Below are 21,877 nucleotides of genomic sequence, written 5' to 3'. Positions count from 1 at the left end.
AGAGGAAGGGATAATAGATCTGAATGGGCAAATAGGTAGAGAGGAGAAGGGAAAGAAACGGATGAGTATTGGTAAGGAAAGGGAAAGAAAGAGAGCAGCAGTGGGATGGTGCGCCAACCTGTATAAGAACCCAAAACATTACTTTTCATTCTTTCTCCTCAAACTGATTTATTTATTCTTTCTTTGCCACCTTTTTAATTTTTCAAAGAGACAAAAGAAGACAAAATTAACAGGACAAGAAAAGTAACATTTTCACATGTAATTGTTTGTATTTAGTATACCACAGATGGGCAGAAGACTGCACTCTCCATTGTACGTGCACTTCTCATCCATCCCCACCCAAAATGTATTCTCAGTTAACTAAAAAGTTAGACATGATAGCCTATCAGTTCCTAGATCATTTACTCTAGACCACCTATCCAGTAACCTCCTTTGCTTTATAATTCCTTTAGGGATACAACACAATGTTTGAGAAGGAGGTGGTTTAGTAAGGTGATGACTGATTACTGGGTATGCATTGTTTCAGGAGTGATTGAAAGTATTTACACAAAGAGGCAGAATTGTATTAATACTTTAATTACAAACTGGGTGCTGAATAATACTAGGGGGCGTCCTTCAAAATCTGGTAGTTTTTTTACCTGAGTTAGTGATTACTGTAGAACTGATTAGCAGCAGGCCTGCTGTTCAGCTCTGACACTGAGACCTCCAAAATAGCTCTAGAAAAAGAAAAACAATAGAAAAACAAAGGTTTGTACTTTGCAGGATTTCAGATACTTTGTATTCATATTATGATTGCCATTCCTGTCCCTTGCTACATGAGGTTATATCAGCACTGTCTACATAGAAGCCCCTATTTTAAAAGGTTTATAACTTGTGACTCTGTCACTCCATTACTCATGAGTTATCAACTCATCACTAACACATACAGATATTTCTTAGATCAAATTGTCAGTAGCCTGTATATATTTAGCATGTTTAGCAATTAAAACACAAGAAAATCGGGGTTTAAATTTCTACCTCTGCCACTGACTTGCTGCGCGGCTTTGGGCAAGTCACAGCCTCTGTGCCTTAGTTTCCTTATCTGTAAAAGGAAAATAAAAGTTCAGCATCTTTATAAATACATTTTAGTGCCCATGACTTTTTTAAAAAAATTTACTCCTGAGGGCATTCTGCATCAAAACATTAAAATTCTGCACACGATATTTTAAAATTCTGCAAATTTTATTTGTCAAATAAATATGGAGGCTCCAGCATGGTATTGGGGAGCACAGGCCATTAGCTGCACAGAGGTGGGAGATCACTGTGTAGCTCTCACCCTCCCCCCGGGACATGGACTCAGTGATGAGGTTGCATCCAACCCTGACACAGTGCAAGGACCGGCCTGCCCTCAGAAACACCCCAGGTGTGGGAGGCAGGCTCAGCAAGGCAGGATCCAAATGTGGAAGGGCTTAATGTGGGAGGATCCAGGTGTGGGGGATCTGGATGCACAGGGGCTTGGGGGGTTCTGGGTGCAATGGTAACGGGACTCTGCAAGGGGGTCCAGGTGAAGGTGGTTGGGGCTCAGCGGGGGGAGGGGTGTGGGGGAGTGGGGCTCAGTGGGGTGGTGATCCAGGTGCAGCTGGTTGGGGCTCGGTGGGGTGGGAATCTGGGTGTGGGTGGCTTGTTGGGGTGGTCTAAGAGCAGGGAAGTGGGGCTCATCATGGGGCATTCTGCGTGTGGAGGAGTGAGGCTTGGCAGGAGGGTCTGGGTATGAGGGGGTCTGGATGCATGAGGTTGGGCGGATGTGGGAGCAACTCCCTGTACAGAGATCCCTCCCCCTGCAGATGAGGAGAAATGGGTGCAGGAAGTGGGGGAGGGCAGTTTGCAGAGCTTCTTGCAGCCAGGGGAGAAATCTGGAGGTGTGTCTGACCCGGACCCAGATGCCATGCAGGGAAAGAGGAAGTTCCATCCTCCCCAGCCCAGCCTGGACTAGCAGCTGAGCTCAGTACAGGGTAGGAACCACCAGCCGGGTCTTCGCCAGTCCTGCCTCCGGCCCCAGAGTCATTTACCTCTCTGCCGGCAGTCCTGGGCACCCGAAACGTACTGCTGAGGAGGGGGGTTGCATGATCGATCTTGTGGCTTCCTTTTGCTTCCCCATCAGAAAGTCATTTTTCTGCAGGGAAGCAAAGAAATATGCAGGGGACATAAATTCTGTACATGTGCAATGGTGCAGAATTCCTCCAGGAGTAAAAAATTTCTAAGTGCATGAGACTGTCTGAATTAGGTGACATTTATTAATGGTGATGAATTCCTTTATGTTCATCTCTTTCCAGGATATATTAGTTTTGAGTGTGAATTCCTTGGCTTCTACCTGTTTGTTTCATAACTTTCATATTTCTTCATGTGTATATCACTGTTCCATGTTATGCATTTCTTATACAAGCACTGCTTTAGATAACTCTGTACTAATGATGACGATGCTGACTTTAATTACAGCGCCCCAGTCCAATTCAGCTCTACTCTCCTCCTTTCATACTGGCACCCATCAAAGACAAACAAACAGAGCTTGGGGAGACATTTGGAGAGGCCAGTCAGAAATACAATGTACTCTTTGTTGGATATTGTTTGTCTCATGATCAGCGCTGGCTCCTGGCATCCTGCACTGACCTCCATGGCGAGCTGTTGGAAACCTGCATTGTAAATATTGATTTGCCAAACAGGTAGAAACCTTCAGTTTTATGTTAAGTTTGGGTCGACATTTCTCTGTGTTCACTTTATCTGGCCGTTTGCACATCCCTTTCTAGTTCCCTGTTACTGGGGTGATAACATTTCTTTGTATTGATGGTTTGTGTCATAGCTTACCAAGTATGGAGTAAGAAAGTGGTTGCTTTATAAATGCCAACTGAGTGCATCTCTCAAGTACAGCTGGTACAGTGCTCAGCACAGTGGTGCTTATTTTGTGACTGGGGCCTTTGGGCACTACTGCAATGCCTATAATGGAGGGAAAGACTCCTTTTCTACTTTTTGGTATTTGAATGTAAATGAGACACTCAGCTCTTACAGTTCTGGGGGCAGTATAAGAGTTCAGTTAGATAGGAAAAAGTGAAATAGTGAAATGGAATAGAAATCTGAAATTCTTGCTTCATTTCTCTTATCTCCAGATCAAGGAGGAGCAAAGTGTCTGCACGTAAAATTGGTCTTCAAAAGCTGTGGGAATGGTGTGTTGGGATTGTACAGATGACATCACTGCCCTGGAGAGTTGTAATTGGGCGACTTGGAAGACTGGGCCACGGGGAGTTAAAAGGTAAGGACAGCTAAGGATGCCATGTGCTGAGGAGTAGAGCTACACGTAGGGTGACCAGATGTCCCGATTTTATAGGGACAGGCCCGATTTTTGGGTCTTTTTCTTACATAGGCTCCTATTACCCCCTGTCCCAATTTGTCACACTTGCTCTCTGGTCACCCTAGCTACATGCTAGTTTCGTGGTTAGATAGGATGGTTTAATATATTGATCATGATGCTGCAAACCAGACACTACAACCGGGAGTTATAATTCGACCTCTGATACTAAGTCATTATGTGGCCTGTATAAGTCATCTTATCTCTGTCTCTTTCCCTGTCTGTACAGTGAGGATAACTATATTCACTTGCTCACCTGCTGCCCACAGGTGTGTGGATTAGCTAGTTACTATTTGCACAGTACTTCGAAAATGTACATTGCTATATGGTAAATATTGTTACTGCTTTTGCGAAATGCTTACACAACACGTACATGTTAGTAGCTAAGGAAGAACCCCAAAAAGGAACAAGAGGTTGGTTCGGTTTGTTTTTTAAAGTGTTACAATCAGCTATATCCAGTTTTACACAGTCTCAGTTTAGTACTGAGTACTCAGGTATTCGCTGTAGCACACAAGGCAGTTGATGTAATTTAGTGCAGTTTGGTCTGATGGGCCCTATTAGTGTTGAGCAATAACAAAAGCATAAGGATAGTAACCATAGGGAGACTAGTAAGCCAAAAGTGAAGTACAGCCTGGCATTATTGAGTGGTTTAATACAGTAGCATACTATGTATAATTTTAACCCTGGAAATGTGAAGCCCTGTCCTGGTCACAGTCTAGCATAAGCTTAGGGTAACTGAGGAGCTGGCCCATATGGATCCTGTCAGGGTATAGTGTTCACAGGAAAGTAGCAGATACACGGTTAAGATCTGATTTTAAAACTTCAAATGGAAGCAACTCTACTGAATACAGTGACGATACTGAGCAATGTGTCAAAATTACATCAATTGCAAAGTAACTAAAAATGAACTGGTCACTAGGGTTTACTTAATATTAGGGTGTACCTTGTGGCCTGCAAGGAATGTCCAACAATTGGCATCCCCATTAGGGGATTGTGGACATTGACAGGGCACTATGGAGAATTTTACTTAGGCTACACTGAAAGAAAAAACAGTGTGCAGAGAACTTCATTTTCCAAAGCTGATCCAAATTCAAAAACAAGATAAAATATTGAACAGGGTTAAAAAAATCAGTAATTGAATAACCTGGTATGGTATATGTTGAGGTAAGGTTGTAGGTCACCTCATTATAAAGACTGTAGAACTGATTTACAATAACATTTAGTAGATAGTGATTTATACATTATTCTTCCTTAAAATCAGATGAATATGTGAGCTAACAGAAGTTACTTTTGGTAGCCTATGCATTCTAATCACTTGGATGAATACTTTCTTTGGCAGACCACTGAATGACTATGCTATAAAATTCCTTTTTCTGTCCCATACAGTAAAGCTGCAACCAGCCTGTGCTTGCACTGAAATAAGTTTCTACTTGCATGTCTGCAGTACTCTGATTACCAGAAACAGTATTACAAACAAGATTTTGAGTTTAGCAATATGGTGGCACTCTGGTGCTGCCATGTAGTTGACCTCAGTTCAGTTTCTTGAGGTGGTATGAGACGTCTCATCGTGGCTGGAGTTATGCAGTTAGTACATAGATTGGAAGAGGAGTGCCTTGCTTCACTCAGGGAATGATCCCTCCTAATTTAAAGATCAGCACGTACAGGCCCTGAAAGGAGTTCCACCTGTCTTCAGCCAGAAGGATGGAGGCTCTTATGCAGGTCTGGGTGGATGATTCTACACTGAAAAATGGAGCAAATCTTAGGGCTGGGATAGGGATATAGGTAAGACATTTAGTGCGTTTTGTTGTTTGAATTGGAGCATGAAAGGTAATGTAGGCTGGAGGATAAAGATGTGCATTCTCACATTAATCACCTAAGGTGTTGTAGTGACTTATTCAAAGCAATCCCAGATTCATGGGTTTGGGGCTAATTAAAATAAATCAGATAAGCAGCGTGTATCATTTTTCTATACCAGCACTCAGGCTAGCCTTAGGGAGCTGCTGCTTCAGTCAGTGTAGGAAAAGAAGCAGAAATCACACTACCTTCAATTCAGCTAGTACACACAAAGGAGGAGCTTAAATTGGCTTTAGGAAGAAGCAGTTATCTATCCCTTGGTTGGGGAATGAGGTGCCAACCACAGGGCTGTCAGTTAAAGTGGAGAGGGTGAAAGGGAACAGAGATTGAGAACTTAATTTAAAATCAGCAGATCCTTTTCCCTGGCTCTATTGTGAGTCTGTCTGCTTAGTTGGGGTTCCTGGTAGCTGTTTTCAGAAGATTGACCTCAGTGTCTTAAACTGCTTTTGTTCTATCAGAGGAGATCCTCTGCCACAGTTTTACAGTGCATCTGAGTGCTCCTTTGAAGAAATACTCACCTTCACAGCTCTTTCTTTCTTTTTAATTATAGCGCTATGGCATTTTCTGGTGTTGTGCGTGGGGATTCATGTTGACCGAGCACTCAGATTTCAAGCACTCCAGTTTGCAGCATGTTAGTCAGATGAAAACAATTGTATTTCTACTTCTTCTGTAGAAAAAGAAACAGTTCAACTGAGAGATGATCTCATGTAAAGAATGCTCACACTGGAGTGACATTAAAGTAATAGGATGAGGCAGGCAGTGCATTTCTGAGGGATTATTGCATGCTCTGGGTGCATTGTTAAGTAAGAGGCTAAAGGCCAAGTCCAATTTCAGTAATCCCTCAGTTATGTACTGCCTAGAGTGTCTTATTGCTAAAAATTAAGAGGAAAAATAGTGTCTGTTTGTTTGAATGATTCACATTAGAAGGCAGTTCAGAACGTGTCATTTGGATCCAGAGCTCTGATCCCATTTGTAATTATAAATCAGGTTCCTTTTAGAAGGACATTTCTTCTGAACATTACCATCTTTCACAACATTCAAGTGTTAGGGCAAACCACATTGCGTGTCAGTAACATAATGTGTGTGGCGAAGGACCTGTGAAATAGGAGGAAAGTCTCATGCTTACTGAGCAGCTGATCTTCAGCGCTACATAAGGGTAATAGCTGAGATTTAGATTACAATTAAGGGAAGAGGATTTTTGAATCCCACACTAACAGTTAAGGAATACCATGATCTGTTACTGCCACCACCACTCAGATACAGTGGATCTTCTTAAGATAACGTATTTGACTTGAATGGTTGTGTAAGAAATGATTAACAGAACCAATGCAAAACTAATATTGCCAGAACTGTTACTGGAAGACATTCTGAGTGAAGCTCTCCTGAACCAGAAAACAGTATTTGCCGTCTAACAAACAGAACGTACTTTACAGTAACTGTTTCATTCCTTGTTCGTATCTCCTGGGCTGCTTTTCATTACCAATAGAAGGAAAGCTATTCCAGTGGTTAAAGCAGAAGAAACAGTAGAACGTGGCTTTATCCCAACTTTAACATGGAATCGTTTTAAGTGACTTGCTCAAGTTCACAGTCTCTCTGTGCCTATCTCCATCTGTAAGATAGGGATTGTACTTCTCTATCTCAAAGGGATGTTTGTTTGAGATGCCATAGAAGCACAAAGTGTTGTTAATATTTATTTTCAGCCAACACCACCATATTACAGAAGGTAGAAATAACATTACTGAGATATTTCCAGAGTTTTGTTACATTCTCTTGAAACTAACTGCATTTCAGACTGGAGTATCCTCCTTGGGGAATGTTCCCTGCAGACAATCAGCAAACAGCTGAAGGAAGTGTGCCGCATGTGTGGGATCTCAACAGCAGACTCTCCTTCTATCCTCAGTGCCTGCTTGGTTGCCATGGAGCCCCAGGGGTCCTTTGTAGTGATGCCAGGTAACTACAGAAATGCATGTTACTAAAACTTTTCCTTGGCCTAAAGTCCACATTGGACGTTCTTCAAAGTGGGTGGTTTCTGGTCACAAAAGTGAGACCTCACTAGGATAGATGAATGAAAGAAGAGCAAGAAAAGTTATAATTTGGGACAGCCCAGTGGACTATAGTAGTACTTGGAATTGCAGTGCTGCGGGAGTTTACTTCCAGGAAGGAGATTTCTTTATGCCCTGTCAAGATGATGGGGTCTCCTGGTATCTTTATTTGGAAAGTCATGCCCTGGAGGAAGACTGGTTTCATATATTCAGCTTGAATAAATATATCACTATTGTATGGGCCCTGATGCAGAGGGGTCTGCAAAAATTCTTGCTGTGGGAACTCTTCTGTGTGAAGGATCAAAAAGTGTGTTTGTGTGTGTCTTTGTGGGGAGGATGGGATGGTGGAGGGGGAGATTGGAATTGTGACTCACATTGAAAGTGAGGCTAAAACCACGGCCCCCGTAATATCCATTTGTTCTTGAAGAGGCCCTGTTATGTACAGAAATCCACAAGGGAGAACCAAATTAAAGTTAGGTTCATGAGGCTCCTCAGTAGGAAGTGGAAGTTACTGTGACAACAAGAGATGCTGTTGAGTATATCATGGAACAATTTTCTGGCTTTAAGATTACCTGGATTGTCTAATTTTAAAAATATGTTTCCTCCTCCACCTCCTCTGTTTCTCATTTGTTGTATTTGTTTGAATTGTAGGTATTTGTTGTTTCTTTTTGTTGGCTTTTTTGTGCTTGAATTTATACTCCCGCTTCATCTCAGGGAGTGCTACATTTTATGTAGCTTTTTGTGAATTTGGGGAATTATTTTTTTTCATTTACAATCACTGTTCAGTTCTTAGGTTAGGTCAGACTTTGATTAGCATTATGGATTGTAAATAAGGCTTCCAGTTTTCAACGAACGAAAATTCACAGGTATTTTTGGCTATAAATGTCTTGCTTTAAAATCTGGTGGTTTTTTGGTTTTTTTTTGGTTGTTGCGGTTTTTTAGACAGATTTTTAAACCTTTCCCTTCTCTTCTGTCAGTTTTATGCTACTTTTAAGTGTGGGATGGACTAAGGAGCAGCATGAGATGACAGAAGGAAAGATAGAGAGAACTGCAGTATGAGATCAGGTGGCTAGAGGTTCCATTTATACGTATAGTGTTGTTACCTTAAAGTCATCAGGCTTTACCAGTAAAAAGGCTTTTAGAGTTAAAGCAAGAAACCTCAGAAAACATTTTTATTAGCATGCCATTCCAGATTACGTGTCTAGTAATTTTATTGGACTAAACACAAACATACAACATGCAAGACTGAGGATTCATGATTCTGCCTTTGTTTCTGTCCTGAAAGATGCTGTCACTATGGGATCCGTGTTTGGCCGCAGTACTGCACTGAATCTGCAGTCATCTCAACTGAATACCCCTCAGGATGCCTCTTGTACGCACATCCTGGTATTTCCAACCTCTGCAACCATCCAGGTAGCTCCAGCAAATTATCCCAATGAGGATGGATTTAGCCCCAACAATGGTAAGTTAACTCTGGAGATAGTGTGGTGGGTAAAGTATCCCTGTCTGCACTGTGCCTTACAGATGATACTACTCTAGATCAGGCCTGTGCCAGAGAGCACCAAAACTCTGAAGGGTCTGATTCTCCCCTCGCAGATTCCAAGTAGGCTTTGTTAAGGTTCCATTTTTATCATTAGAAGTCGGTAAACATCAATTTAATGGTAAAAAGAAATATTTCCATCAATAATAATTGAAATGTAGAAATAGGCAAAGTCAGAAAAATGCTGCTTGAGAACTTATTATTGTTTTATTTAAGGATATTTATTTTATATATGTTGACATGTGATGTTGATAATTTGTGTTTTAATGGTTAGAAGGCTTTAATTTTTGAATGTCAACCAATATTCCCTTTAAGCTGTGCAGCCGTATAGCAGTCTGTTATCGACAGTGCATCTCTAGTGGCTGGGAGTACAACTAGTAAAAAATAGAATGAATAGAAACTGGACTTTCTGAAATGGCGTTTAGTTCAGAAAGCTCATGGTGATGCAGTAAAAATTCTTCACAACTGGAAACATGGCTTTAGAATTAAGCATTTAATACATGGAGTCTACTGAAAGCGGACAGAAAAGGGGAAACGTCAGTGAGCAAATTGAGATGAAGTAAAAATACTGATTGATAATGTACTTCTTGCTATATAAATAAATTTATCCATATTGTCCATGCAGCACATTCACAACCATGCAGTGAAATAGGTTAATCTTCGTACCAGCTGGAGGAGCAAGAACTATGCATTTGAATTTCTACAATCTATTAATGTAGGAGACCAAAATGAGATCTTGGCTGCTGTATGCAATTCACAATTTCATACGCTGGTAATTGACAAGAGCATCAACATTGCAGTGAACAAAATGTCAATCCTCTACATCAAGCTTTGAGCTCAGAATGATGTCAGGCACAAGACTGTGTGTGCTGGTATTGTCCAGTCAGCTGTATGAGGTGCTCGGCATATTAAAGATGCCATAAAACAATTCTACACAGATCACAATCTGGATACACAGTGAATGTTCACTTCAGATGGTGTCTCCATCATGCTAGGTAATCATGACTGTGTAGCTGCACTACTTAGAAAATGTGTGCTACACTTACTAGAACAACACGGTGTTGCCCATAGAAAGGACCTAGCCTTGTACGATGCCTGGAAAAGTATGACAGTGATGAAAGAAGTGGAAACGCTACTATGAACTGTATATACAATATTTAGCAGATAAAAAATGTAAGTGAGGAGTGGGCCAGTGTATCAGAAGTGGATGTGTTATCTTTCAGGCCTTTGGCCACCAATGGAGCAAGCAGCAGTCCCTTCCTTATCTGCATCATTAGCATAAGTAGTAGCTGATTTTGTTTTTTTTATTCTCCTTCATAGTGTTTCCTTTTTACATAAGTCACCAAGAGGGTGCCAGATCTCGCTCCATAGGTATGGAAGCACTCAAACTTTGGAATTGATGCATCCATCACAATTTGCTTATCTCAGGTGTCTATCTACCAGGGATACAGAACGTGACAGCCGACAATCTCAGTAGAAATTTTTCTCACAGGCACGAATGAGAACTGAACTTAGATCTGCTCCAAGATACATTCACCCTTTGGGGAACCCTGACTACAGATCTCTTTGGTACTTACCGGAACAAAAAATGTCCTTGTTACTGCTACAGGGCCGGTCTGGGGAAACATTCATTGGGAGACACCCTTATCCTTCCATGGGATGGGGACCTCTTGTATACCTTTTCCCGTTTCCTCTTCTACCCAAGGTCCTGTTGAAAATTGAACAAGACAAAGCAAGAGTTATTCTGATAGCCTCTCCTGGCCAAGACAAGTCTGGTTCCCTTACCTGATATCCGCTCCAACCTGGGATCTTAACCTAGTTCTCATGGCTTTGACTAGATCTCCCTTTGAGACCATGGTAGCTTGCTCTTTCTTACACCTGTCCATGAAGAAAGCATTTCTAACAGCCATCACTTCAGCTAGTCGCATAGGAGAACTAGCAACCTTCATGGCACACCCACCATGCTCGGTCTTTTTTAAAAACAAAGTAACTCTGAGGCCGTATCCCACGTTTCTCCCTAAAGTTGCCTCCACTTTCCATATAAATCAACAGATCCATCTTCCTGTTTTTTCCCCAAACCCAGATAGTGACATCAGTGAGGCAATTCTGCGTATGCAAGAAGTAGAAGAGCACTATCATTCTACTTGGACAGGACTAAGGACTTCAGGAAGTCCCCTGACCTCTTCCTTTTGCTCGAGCAAAGATTCAAACGCTGGGCAATATTGGCTCAAACACTATCCAAATGGGTCTCTGCTGCATTAATCACTTATCAAGGGGACAACCTGCTGCCTTCATCCAGAATCCGTACACACTCCATGAGGTCAATTTCTACCTCAGTCACATTCCTTAAAAATGACCCTGTCTTGCAAATCTGCAGAGCAGTGACTTGGGCTCTGCCCACACTTTCGCAGAACATTATGTGATCACTGGAAATTCAGCCTCTGATGCTATCTTCGACTCCACAGTACTCTCTGTAGTAACAGACTCCACTCCGAAGTCCCAGCCTCCAGTGGTGGGAACTGCTCAGCAGTCACCTACAATGGAGCACCCATAGGGATACCCACTCGAAGAAGAACAGGAAGTTACTCACTGTCAAGAGGTGTCCCTATGGGTGCTCCACAGCCTGCCCTCCTCCACTCCATAGGGTTCTGCGGTAGAGAAGGAACTGTGGGGGAGGTTTGCCTGTGCAGTGCTAGATAGCCTCAAGGCAGACCACGAGGGAGGGAGAGCACATGTGCAGGCTCAAGGGACGCTACTACCAAAAATCTCTGATTAGAGGCGCAGGGGCACAGATACACTTACTATGGAGCATCCATAGGGACACAACTCGAAGAACCATTGTTACTGCACAAGGTGAGTAACTTCCTCTTGTTGGACCAACTTCTGTTGATGAGTCAGACAAGCTTTTGAGCTTACACAGAGATCTTCTTCAGGTCAGGACCAATAAAAGATATTGTCTAATCTGTCTTCCCCATAATTTCCTACAAGTGAAAATTTAAATTGACCCATAAGTTTTCACAACTATGAACATTTGTTGATAAATCAATTTGAAACATTTTTCAGTTTTTATCTATTGAAATATAATTTAAAAAATGAATTCTTCCAAGCCTTTTTACAAGTAATTGTCATTGACTTTTAATGGCAGTAACTCATTGCGGTGGGAGAACAGTGTACCAGGGAGTCTGACTAGCCTTTTTAGGTATCCTGACCAACAACCACATCCTCTGCTGGCTTGTTTGGAAGCAAATGAACAGCGTAAACAGCACGCTTCATAAATTAGTCTGAATGTAGACAATCCTGTTGCTCAGCACCAGTAGAACGTTCTGTACATGGGGAAGAAAAAAGAATCCAGATAGCTTTGTATCAGTAGCATGTTCTTTCCTGTTGTGACTAGTCACATATAGGTACATATGTTAGTTGCATGTGTCTATTGAATTGATCAGGCCATTCTTTTAATTGGAAGATCCCGTTATTTAAGCAACAGTCATGTATATAAAGTTGCATGGAATGATCTTGTTTCAAAAAATACAATCTTGTATAGGTTAGGCTAGGCTGTTGGTCTAGCAGGTGTATTCTTTTATACGATTAACTGTATAAGCTTAATCAGTAGGATTGCTGTTATTTAATACTTTTATCAGATATGATTTTTCTAGTTTATTATTTTGCAAAGGATCTTTAAAAATGGCTTTAAAACCATTTAAAGTGGTAGTTACAAAAAATATAAAATAAAATGCTTCAAGAGGGAAGTTGCAATAAGAAGTAGGAAAAAAATCTATTTTTAATGAAAGAGTCTTTGATCTGCTCCTCGTGGAATTTCAGTGGGCCTCACAAGGGGGAAGCTATTCTTAATACATACGCAGCTGCCTTTCAAGGCCCTAGAATCCTGACTGAATGCAGTGTGTACAAATATTTAACCTGCATTAACCTGGACTTTAGTGCTTCAGATGCTAATTAGAATCATGTACAAGGACTGGCGTTTTCCAAAATGGTGTTAAATTTAATTTTCTTAACTCTGTTCTGTGTTTAATAATTAAACTGCCTTCTACGCTATTAGTCATCTCATTTGTGTTTTGGAGGCTAAACAGAGCATGGCATTACTTCTGTTTTGTGCAGCAGGGTTGTAGGAAGGAAGTTAATAAACTAGGTTAATTCAGTGCTTTAGCCATCCATTGCTCTCTTCAGAATATGAAGGGAAACAACCAGCCTGTGTAGGTTTAAACACACTTAGCAACCCAGCTTGAAATTACTGTAAGTAGTTCAAGACAAAAAGTCTCCCCTTTGCAATTAAATCCCTTACATTCAGATCAAATGGAATCAGCCTATTCAGCCACCACAAGTTTAGAAATGGAGTTTAGCAAGTTATATCCCTGCTATTAATTGTATACTATTAAGCAAACTTAAGCTACCTAGAAATGTGTACTATTACACTGTGTTTTAAAACAAAACTGGCTGTTCTTCTAATTAATCTTTATTTTGGCTTCCTCTGTTCTCCCTGACCTGCCACCCCCCCACCCCCGAAAACAGAGGATTTTAGTGGAAGTTTTAAGCATGTAGTAATGATCGTCATTATGTTTGTCAATGTCTCTGCTTCCTGCAAAATCTGGATAAGAAAAATATCGTGAAAATATATTGCCACATTGAAAGTAACATTTTGCTTTGTGTTTTAAACTGGTAACTTTCCATCATCTGAACAAGCCTTGGCCTCATAACTTGTGTTTCAAATGACTGAGCAATGAGAATGTACTTTTTGTACAGAGTTAACTTGTTTTCTCTCCATTATCTTTTTAGTCACTTCCCACATATTAACATAAACAAACTGAATTAAAATAAGTCAATCCTGTTTTGAGACCTGTAAGCAAAACTAATGTTTCAATCTCTCTAAAACCTTTAAGTATTATTAGCACTTCGCTTTAAAGGTAGAAAGAGCAGAAGAACACACAAACTCAATTGAATTTAGCAAACAACCAGCAATTATTATTTAAAACGAGACAGATTGCCATTTGTCATAGGATTTTAAGCAAAAGCAATTTAGAACCCATAATCCACAGAAGTTTCTACAGAGCAAGCAAACCTGGCCTGGCAGAGCTCCACCCAAGTATGTGCTCCAGAGAATACCCTTAATGTGGCTCATCAGTCAGCCACTTTTCCCGTCCTTATGGATGACCTGTCTTGACAATGCCAGGTCCAGGCTGACAAGGTGGTTCCAAGAATTAGGAGTAACAGTAGTAGTAGTAGTAACAGTTTTCCAAAGAAGTTAATGTTCTACTTCGGTCCACACACGTGCTCTTAGCCATCCTCATGCCTTGTACAGAGAGCAATGTGGACGAACTGCCGTCAACTGCCTCAGTCTGAGGCAGAGTGTACTGCGCTCCCCACTTCTAGATTGCTCTAGGAATAGCTTCTTGGTTTGTTTAGTTTTAGGTGTAGCTCTACTTTTAGTTCAATCTCGATTTAGAATTTTTCTTTTTATCTATGGGGTTTATTTCCTTAGACAACCCTCCCATGCCCCATTTTTGAAGGGGTCCTCTTCTCAATAGTTATTTACCCAGGGTAAACCTGTTTCCCTGGGATTCAAACATTGCCAGGAATCTGTCCTGGTCAGTGATGGTCTTCCTTGTATTTGTTGTTTGGGAGACATGCATATCCCAACTAAGTGCAACATCTGTTGGATGTTCAAGAGTAGATCCAGGATAAACTGGAAGAATAAGTTTAGGCATGCATGCCTGTAGAGAGGTACATTGCATTGACCAAACCAGTGATGTCTGTCACTTGCTTAAAAGCAGTGCCACATCATAAAGGCCAAAAATGCCTAGATCTCTTTGGTCACAAGAGCTACTCATTCACAATGTTAACAGTTTAGGACCACTAATTATCAAGCTCTGATTACTCAATATAAACACACAAACTATAGCAAATGCAATTTGTTTATTGAACATCTCCCTCTAGAAAATAGGGAACAGTTTCAGATGATCATCACAGAGGTTCAGCTCTTAGCAGTGACCTTGATGGAGAGGACATAGCAGCCTGATCTATTTCTACAGCAGTTGTCATGCATCATGCATCTTGGTGGCAAACATCAAGATTCCCAAGGGAAATCTAGAACACTGTAGAAGGCCTTCTTTTTGATTGACTTAAGCTCTTGAGTGAGTTCACTGTTGAATCCTTGCACATTCTCAAGGAGTTGAAGGCCACACATCTCTTGGGCTCTACACATCTATGAACAACAGAAAATTTAGCAGGTCACAGACAGATCAAAGATTCTACCCAGTCAGTTCCCTAGTCTTCTGAACCATCTAAGAAGAGGCCTGGGTTTCAGAAAAGAAAACATTTGTTGTATCTTCCAGTACTATCAAATCTTCCTTGTCATCTAAATGTCAATGTTGATGTTTTGGTTGATGGTCAAGAACAGCCCCCAACTCAGAATCTAGAACTGCACTATTCTTTCTACCTTCTCCCAACTGTTGCAGACTCTCTTCCCTGGTTTCGGCCTTCATGGGAGCAGATTACATCTGGCAGATGAGTTTTGGGGGTTGTAGCATCAGGTTATTCATCTACTTTATTTCCATTCCCCCCACCCCGACCCCTTCTTATCCTGTTTCAGAAACCCATCTCACAAACGCTTATTGAGACAAAAAGAAAAGGAGTACTTGTGGCACCTTAGAGACTAACCAATTTATTTGAGCATAAGCTTTCGTGAGCTACAGCTCACTTCATCGGATGCATACTGTGGAAACTGTATGCATCCGATGAAGTGAGCTGTAGCTCACGAAAGCTTATGCTCAAATAAATTGGTTAGTCTCTAAGGTGCCACAAGAACTCCTTTTCTTTTTGCGAATACAGACTAACACGGCTGTTACTCTGAAACTTATTGAGACACAAATCCTCTCCCTCCTCTACAGAGCCATAGAACTGGTTTCTGCCAACAGAGAGGTAAGGGGTTTCATTCCAAGTACTTTCTGGTTCCCAAAAAGAACAGGAGATGGAGACTGCTCTTAGATCTCAGGGTGCTGAATACTTTCATCAAAGTGCAAAAGTTCAGGATGGTAACTTTCGCAACTATAATTCCATCATTTAGATTCAACTTTCAGAATGCCTGTTTTCACCTTGTGGTACATCCATCTCACAAAAGATTCCTCTGTTTCATGGTCAGCCAGAATCACTTCCAGTATCGGGTGCTCCCATTTGGTTAATTCATCCACGAGGGTCTTTTAGAAGATCCTGGCAGTGGAGGCTGCTCACCTATGTTAGTGTGGAATAATGGTGTTTCCTTACCTCAACAGTTGGCTCCTTATGGGCTAATCATACAATGAAGTCTCTGCAGTAAGGAAATCTATGACCCTATTCAACAGGTTAGGACTCCAACTCAATGTGGAAAAGTCCACTTTGACAGCAGTTCAGTATAAACCGTTTATATGGGCATCTCTGGATGTCGTAACATCCAGGGCTTACCTACTGTCGGATTTACAGTACTGACAAATCTGACTTCCAGTGTTCAACAAAGCCCACAAACAATGGTGTCAAGGTTCCTCCCCCACTCTGAACTCTAGGGTACAGATGTGGGGACCTGCATGAAAAAACCCCCTAAGCTTATCTTTACCAGCTTAGGTCAAAACTTCCCCAAGGTACAAAATATTACACCCGTTATCCTTGGAATGGCCGCTACCACCACCAAACTAATACTGGTTACTGGGGAAGAGCTGTTTGGACGCGTCTTCCCCCCCAAAATACTACCCAAAACCTTGCACCCCACTTCCTGGACAAGGTTTGGTAAAAGCCTCACCAATTTGCCTAGGTGACTACAGACCCAGACCCTTGGATCTGAAGAACAATGAACAATCCTCCCAACACTTGCACCCCCCCTTTCCTGGGAAATGTTGGATAAAAAGCCTCACCAATTTGCATAGGTGACCACAGACCCAAACCCTTGGATCTGAGAACAATGAAAAAGCATTCAGTGTTTTACAAGAAGACTTTTAATAAAAATAGCAGTAAATAGAAATAAAGAAATCCCCCCTGTAAAATCAGGATGGTAGATATCTTACAGGGTAATTAGATTCAAAAACATAGAGAACCCCTCTAGGCAAAACCTTAAGTTACAAAAAAGATACACAGACAGAAATAGTTATTCTATTCAGCACAATTCTTTTCTCAGCCATTTAAAGAAATCATAATCTAACACATACCTAGCTAGATTACTTACTAAAAGTTCTAAGACTCCATTCCTGTTCTGTCTCTGGCAAGAGCAGCACACAGACAGACACAAACCCTTTGTTTGTCTCCCTCCTCCCAGCTTTTGAAAGTATCTTGTCTCCTCATTGGTCATTTTGGTCAGGTGCCAGCGAGGTTACCTTTAGCTTCTTAACCCTTTACAGGTGAGAGGAGCTTTCCCCTGGCCAGGAGGGATTTCAAAGGGGTTTACCCTTCCCTTTATATTTATGACACGCCCCCCAAATCTCAGCTAGGGTGAAACACTGGCTGGGATTTCTTCCTGGAGCTCTAGGAAAACAGAGTTAATAAGACACATGCATCTCTAAATATACTACCAAGTACATAAAGACTAACAATATTTTCCACATCTCAAGGACGATTTTAACCAGTTGACTCTGGGAAACTTTCACGGGAGAGTGCATCAGCCACTTTGTTAGAAGCTCCTGAGATGTGTTGGATGTCGAAATCAAAATCTTGGAGAGCTAAACTCCACCGAAGAAGTTTTTTGTTAGTTTCTTTGACGGTGTGAAGCCACTTCAGTGCAGCATGGTCGGTTTGCAGGTGGAAACGCCGTCCCCAAACATATGGGCGTAGCTTTTCCAGAGCGTAGACAATGGCGTAACATTCTTTTTCAGTGACTGACCAGTTGCTTTCCCTCTCAGACAGTTTTTTGCTGAGAAACACTACAGGGTGGAATTCTTGATCAGGTCCTTTCTGCATTAAAACTGCTCCCACACCATGCTCGGACGCATCTGTGGTTACTAGGAACGGTTTGTGAAAGTCTGGGGCCCTTAGTACAGGGTCAGACATGAGTGTCGCTTTAAGCTTGTTAAAGGCCTTCTGACACTTTCCGGTCCACTGAACAGCATTTGGCTGTTTCTTTTTGGTTAGGTCTGTCAGTGGGGCAGCGATTTGGCTGTAGTGCGGTACAAATCGTCTGTAACAACCGGCCAAGCCTAAGAAGGATTGAACCTGTTTCTTTGACTTTGGGACAGGCCACTTTTGGATAGCATCCACTTTGGCCTGTAGGGGGCTGATAGTTCCTTGACCCACCTGGTGTCCAAGGTAAGTCACTCTGTTTAGGCCTATTTGACACTTCTTAGCCTTAACAGTTAGTCCTGCCTCCCTTATGCGCTCAAGGACTTTTTGTAGATGTTCCAGGTGGTCTGCCCAGGAATCCGAAAATATGGCCACGTCGTCAAGGTAGGCGACTGCATATTCTCCTAATCCCGCTAGGAGACCATCTACAAGTCTTTGGAAAGTGGCGGGTGCATTTCGCAGCCCGAAAGGGAGTACATTAAATTCATACAGCCCGAGATGTGTGATGAAGGCTGACCTTTCCTTGGCAGATTCATCTAGCGGTACCTGCCAGTACCCCTTGGTTAAGTCCAAGGTAGAGATGAACTGGGCCCGTCCCAGTTTCTCTAATAGTTCATCTGTGCGTGGCATTGGATAGTTGTCTGGGCGAGTTACAGCATTTAGCTTACGGTAGTCCACGCAAAAACATATTTCCCCATCTGGTTTGGGAACTAGAACCACTGGAGATGCCCATGCACTTTCAGAGGGGCGGATTACCCCCATCTGTAACATATCCTGGATCTCCCGTTCTATAGCAGTTTTAGCTTGAGGAGACACCCGGTAAGGTTGGACCCTAATTGGGTGAGCATTACCTGTGTCAATGGAGTGGTATGCCCGTTCAGTCAGTCCTGGGGTGGCTGAGAACGTTGGCGCGTAGCTAGTGCACAGCTCCTGGATCTGCTGTCGCTGCATACGCCCAAGGGTCATGGAGAGGTTCACCTCTTCCACATCACCAGCACATTTCCCTTCGTAGTAAACACCTTCAGGCCATTCAGCGTCGTCTCCTCCCTGGGCTGTAAACTGACAAACCTTTAATTCTCTGGAATAAAAGGGCTTTAGAGAATTAATATGGTACACCTTAGGCTTTCGGTTGGAGGTGGGGAATGCTATGAGATAATTAACAGCTCCCAGGCGCTCCTGGACCATGAATGGCCCTTCCCACGATGCTTCCATTTTATGGGCCTGGAGCACCTTTAAGACCATTACCTGGTCTCCTACTTTGAAGGAACGCTCTCTGGCATGTTTATCATACCAGGCTTTTTGCTCTTTTTGAGCATCCTGTAAGTTTTCTCTAGCAAGGGCTAAAGAGGTTCGGAGGGTGTTTTGTAGGTTGGTTACAAAGTCCAGAATGCTAGTTCCTGGAGAAGGTGTAAATCCCTCCCATTGCTGCTTCACCAACTGCAATGGCCCCTTAACCTCATGGCCATATACAAGTTCAAATGGGGAAAACCCTAAACTGGGATGTGGTACAGCTCTGTAGGCAAAGAGCAACTGCTGCAATACTAGGTCCCAATCATTGGAGTGCTCATTTACGAATTTACGTATCATGGCCCCCAAAGTTCCATTAAACTTCTCCACCATGCCATTTGTTTGATGGTGGTAAGGAGTGGCAACCAAGTGATTTACCCCATGAGCTTCCCAAAGGTTTTTCATAGTTCCTGCCAGGAAATTAGTCCCTGCATCTGTGAGGATGTCGGAGGGCCAACCTACCCTGGCAAAAATGTCTGCTAGTGCCTGGCACACACTTTTAGCCCTGGTGTTGCTTAGAGCTACTGCTTCTGGCCATCGGGTGGCAAAATCCATGAAAGTCAGTATGTACTGCTTTCCTCTGGGTGTCTTTTTCGGAAAAGGACCCAGAATATCCACAGCTACTCGCTGAAATGGAACTTCAATGATGGGGAGGGGTTGTAGAGGGGCTTTGACCTGGTCTTGGGGTTTTCCCACTCTTTGGCACACCTCACAAGACTGGACATAGGTAGAAACATCCTTGCCCATTCCTTCCCAGTGGAATGACCCCCCCAAACGGTCTTTGGTCCTGTTCACCCCAGCATGGCCACTAGGGTGATCATGGGCTAAGCTCAAGAGCTTGGCCCAGTATTTAGTTGGAACTACCAACTGTCTCTGAGGATGCCAGTCTTCCTGGTGTCCACCAGAAAGAGTTTCCTTGTATAAAAGTCCTCTTTCTACAACAAACCTGGATCGATTAGAAGAGCTGAGAGGCGGTGGGTTGCTCCGTGCCGCCGTCCAAGCTCTCTGGAGGCTTTCATCTGCTTCCTGTTCGGTCTGGAACTGTTCCCTTGATGCTGGAGACATCAGTTCCTCATGGGATTGTGGACCTAGGCTTGGTCCCTCTGGAAGCGATATAGGGGATGGAGCTGTTTCTGTTGACTGTGAACCGCTCTCCGCTGGTGCACTATGTTGGGATTCAGGCTCCGGCTGAGCCTCTTGGGTCGGGTTATCGGCTGCTGCCAGTTCAGGTTCGGTGGGGCCCTCTGTTGTTGAGGTTGCAAGTACTGGATTCAGTGCTGACACGGGGTCTGGTGTTGGTTGTTCGGCTGGTTCCGGTTCTGGGACTGGTTCCGTCTGGGTCTCTGGGACTGGATCCACTACTGCTGTTGCAGACATTGGCCTGGGGTCCAGGTCCATCACCTCTGACTGGGTCCTGATAGAAGTTTCCGGAACAGAGCTAGGCCTCACGGCTTGTTTAGCCTGGCTGCGGGTGACCATTCCCACCCTCTTGGCCTGCTTCACATGATTGGCCAAGTCTTCCCCCAACAGCATGGGGATGGGATAATCATCATAGACTGCAAAAGTCCACATTCCTGACCAGCCCTTGTACTGGACAGGCAACTTGGCTGTAGGCAAATTGAAAGAGTTGGACTTGAAGGGTTGAATCGTCACTTGGATCTCTGGGTTGATTAAATTGGGGTCCACTAAGGAAGCATGGATAGCTGACACTTGTGCTCCGGTGTCCCTCCACGCGGTGACCTTCTTCCCGCCCACACTCACAGTTTCCCTCCGCTCCAAGGGTATCTGGGAGGTATCTGGGCCTGTGGACCTCTGGTGTGATTCCGGTGCAATGAACTGTAATCTGTTGGGGTTCTTGGGGCAGTTGGCTTTTACATGCCCCAGCTCGTTACATTTAAAACATCGTCCAGCTGATGGGTCACTGGGGCGAGGAGGGTTGCTGGAGAACGGGGTGGTGGGACGATAAGGGGTCTGGAGGGTTCTTTGGGAGGTAGGTGGGGCTTTGGGCGGCCCCCGGTAATAGGGTGTGGTCTGGGGTGGTCCCTTCTGGTCTCCACTCCAACTGCGACCAGTTTTCTTCTTCTCTGCCACCTCCACCCATCTGGCTCCAATCTCTCCTGCCTCGATTACAGTTTTGGGCTTCCCGTCTAGGATGTATCTTTCTATTTCCTCAGGAACACCCTCTAAGAATTGTTCCATTTGCATTAGGAAGGGCAAATTTACTGGAGATTCAACACTTGCTCCTGATATCCAGGCATCCCAATGTTTCACAATGTGGTAGGCATGTCGGGTAAATGACATGTCTGGTTTCCACCTTAGAGCTCTGAACCTCCGACGAGACTGCTCGGGTGTTATCCCCATTCTGACTCTCGCCTTGGATTTAAACAGTTCATACTTGTTCATGTGTTCTTTAGGCATTTCAGCTGCCACCTCAGCTAAGGGTCCACTGAGCTGCGGCCTCAGCTCTACCATGTATTGGTCAGTAGAGATGTTGTACCCAAGGCAGGCCCTTTCAAAGTTTTCTAAGAAGGCCTCAGTATCATCACCTGCCTTGTAGGTGGGGAACTTTCTGGGATGGGAAGTGGTACCTGGAGAAGGATTGCTAGGGTTTGTTGGTATATTCTGCTGGGCCTTTATCCTCTCCACCTCCTCCACATGCTTCCTCTCTTTTTCCTTCTCCTCCTCCACATGCTTCCTCTCTTTTTCCTTCTCCTCCTCCACATGCTTCCTTGCCTCCATTTCCCTCTT

The 21,877-nt window shown here is 43.2% G+C and overlaps 1 protein-coding gene and 1 long non-coding RNA gene across 3 annotated transcripts in view; one reads left to right on the top strand and one right to left on the bottom strand.

Annotated features, from left to right (window-relative positions):
- Positions 1-21,877, top strand: part of MED13L (mediator complex subunit 13L) — a 452,622-nt gene that overhangs the window by 412,231 nt on the left and 18,514 nt on the right. For both annotated transcript variants that reach the window (XM_048821992.2, XM_048821995.2), the window contains 4 exons: positions 2,476-2,699; positions 3,141-3,283; positions 7,025-7,183; positions 8,561-8,737. In XM_048821992.2, coding sequence (XP_048677949.1) covers positions 2,476-2,699; positions 3,141-3,283; positions 7,025-7,183; positions 8,561-8,737 — 703 coding nt within the window. The remainder of the gene's footprint in view (positions 1-2,475; positions 2,700-3,140; positions 3,284-7,024; positions 7,184-8,560; positions 8,738-21,877) is intronic.
- On the bottom strand, positions 596-17,399 carry LOC125623130 (uncharacterized). Its single transcript, XR_012665175.1, has 4 exons — positions 17,016-17,399; positions 10,393-10,523; positions 1,018-1,081; positions 596-716 (listed from the first exon to the last, which is right to left on the bottom strand). It is a non-coding gene; the product is annotated as an uncharacterized LOC125623130 (long non-coding RNA).

Source organism: Caretta caretta, chromosome 15 (assembly GCF_965140235.1).
Source record: "Caretta caretta isolate rCarCar2 chromosome 15, rCarCar1.hap1, whole genome shotgun sequence".
Classification (NCBI taxonomy): Eukaryota; Metazoa; Chordata; order Testudines; family Cheloniidae; genus Caretta; species Caretta caretta.
Note: the sequence above shows the minus strand (reverse complement) of the source record. Positions and strands in the feature narration are given on the sequence as shown.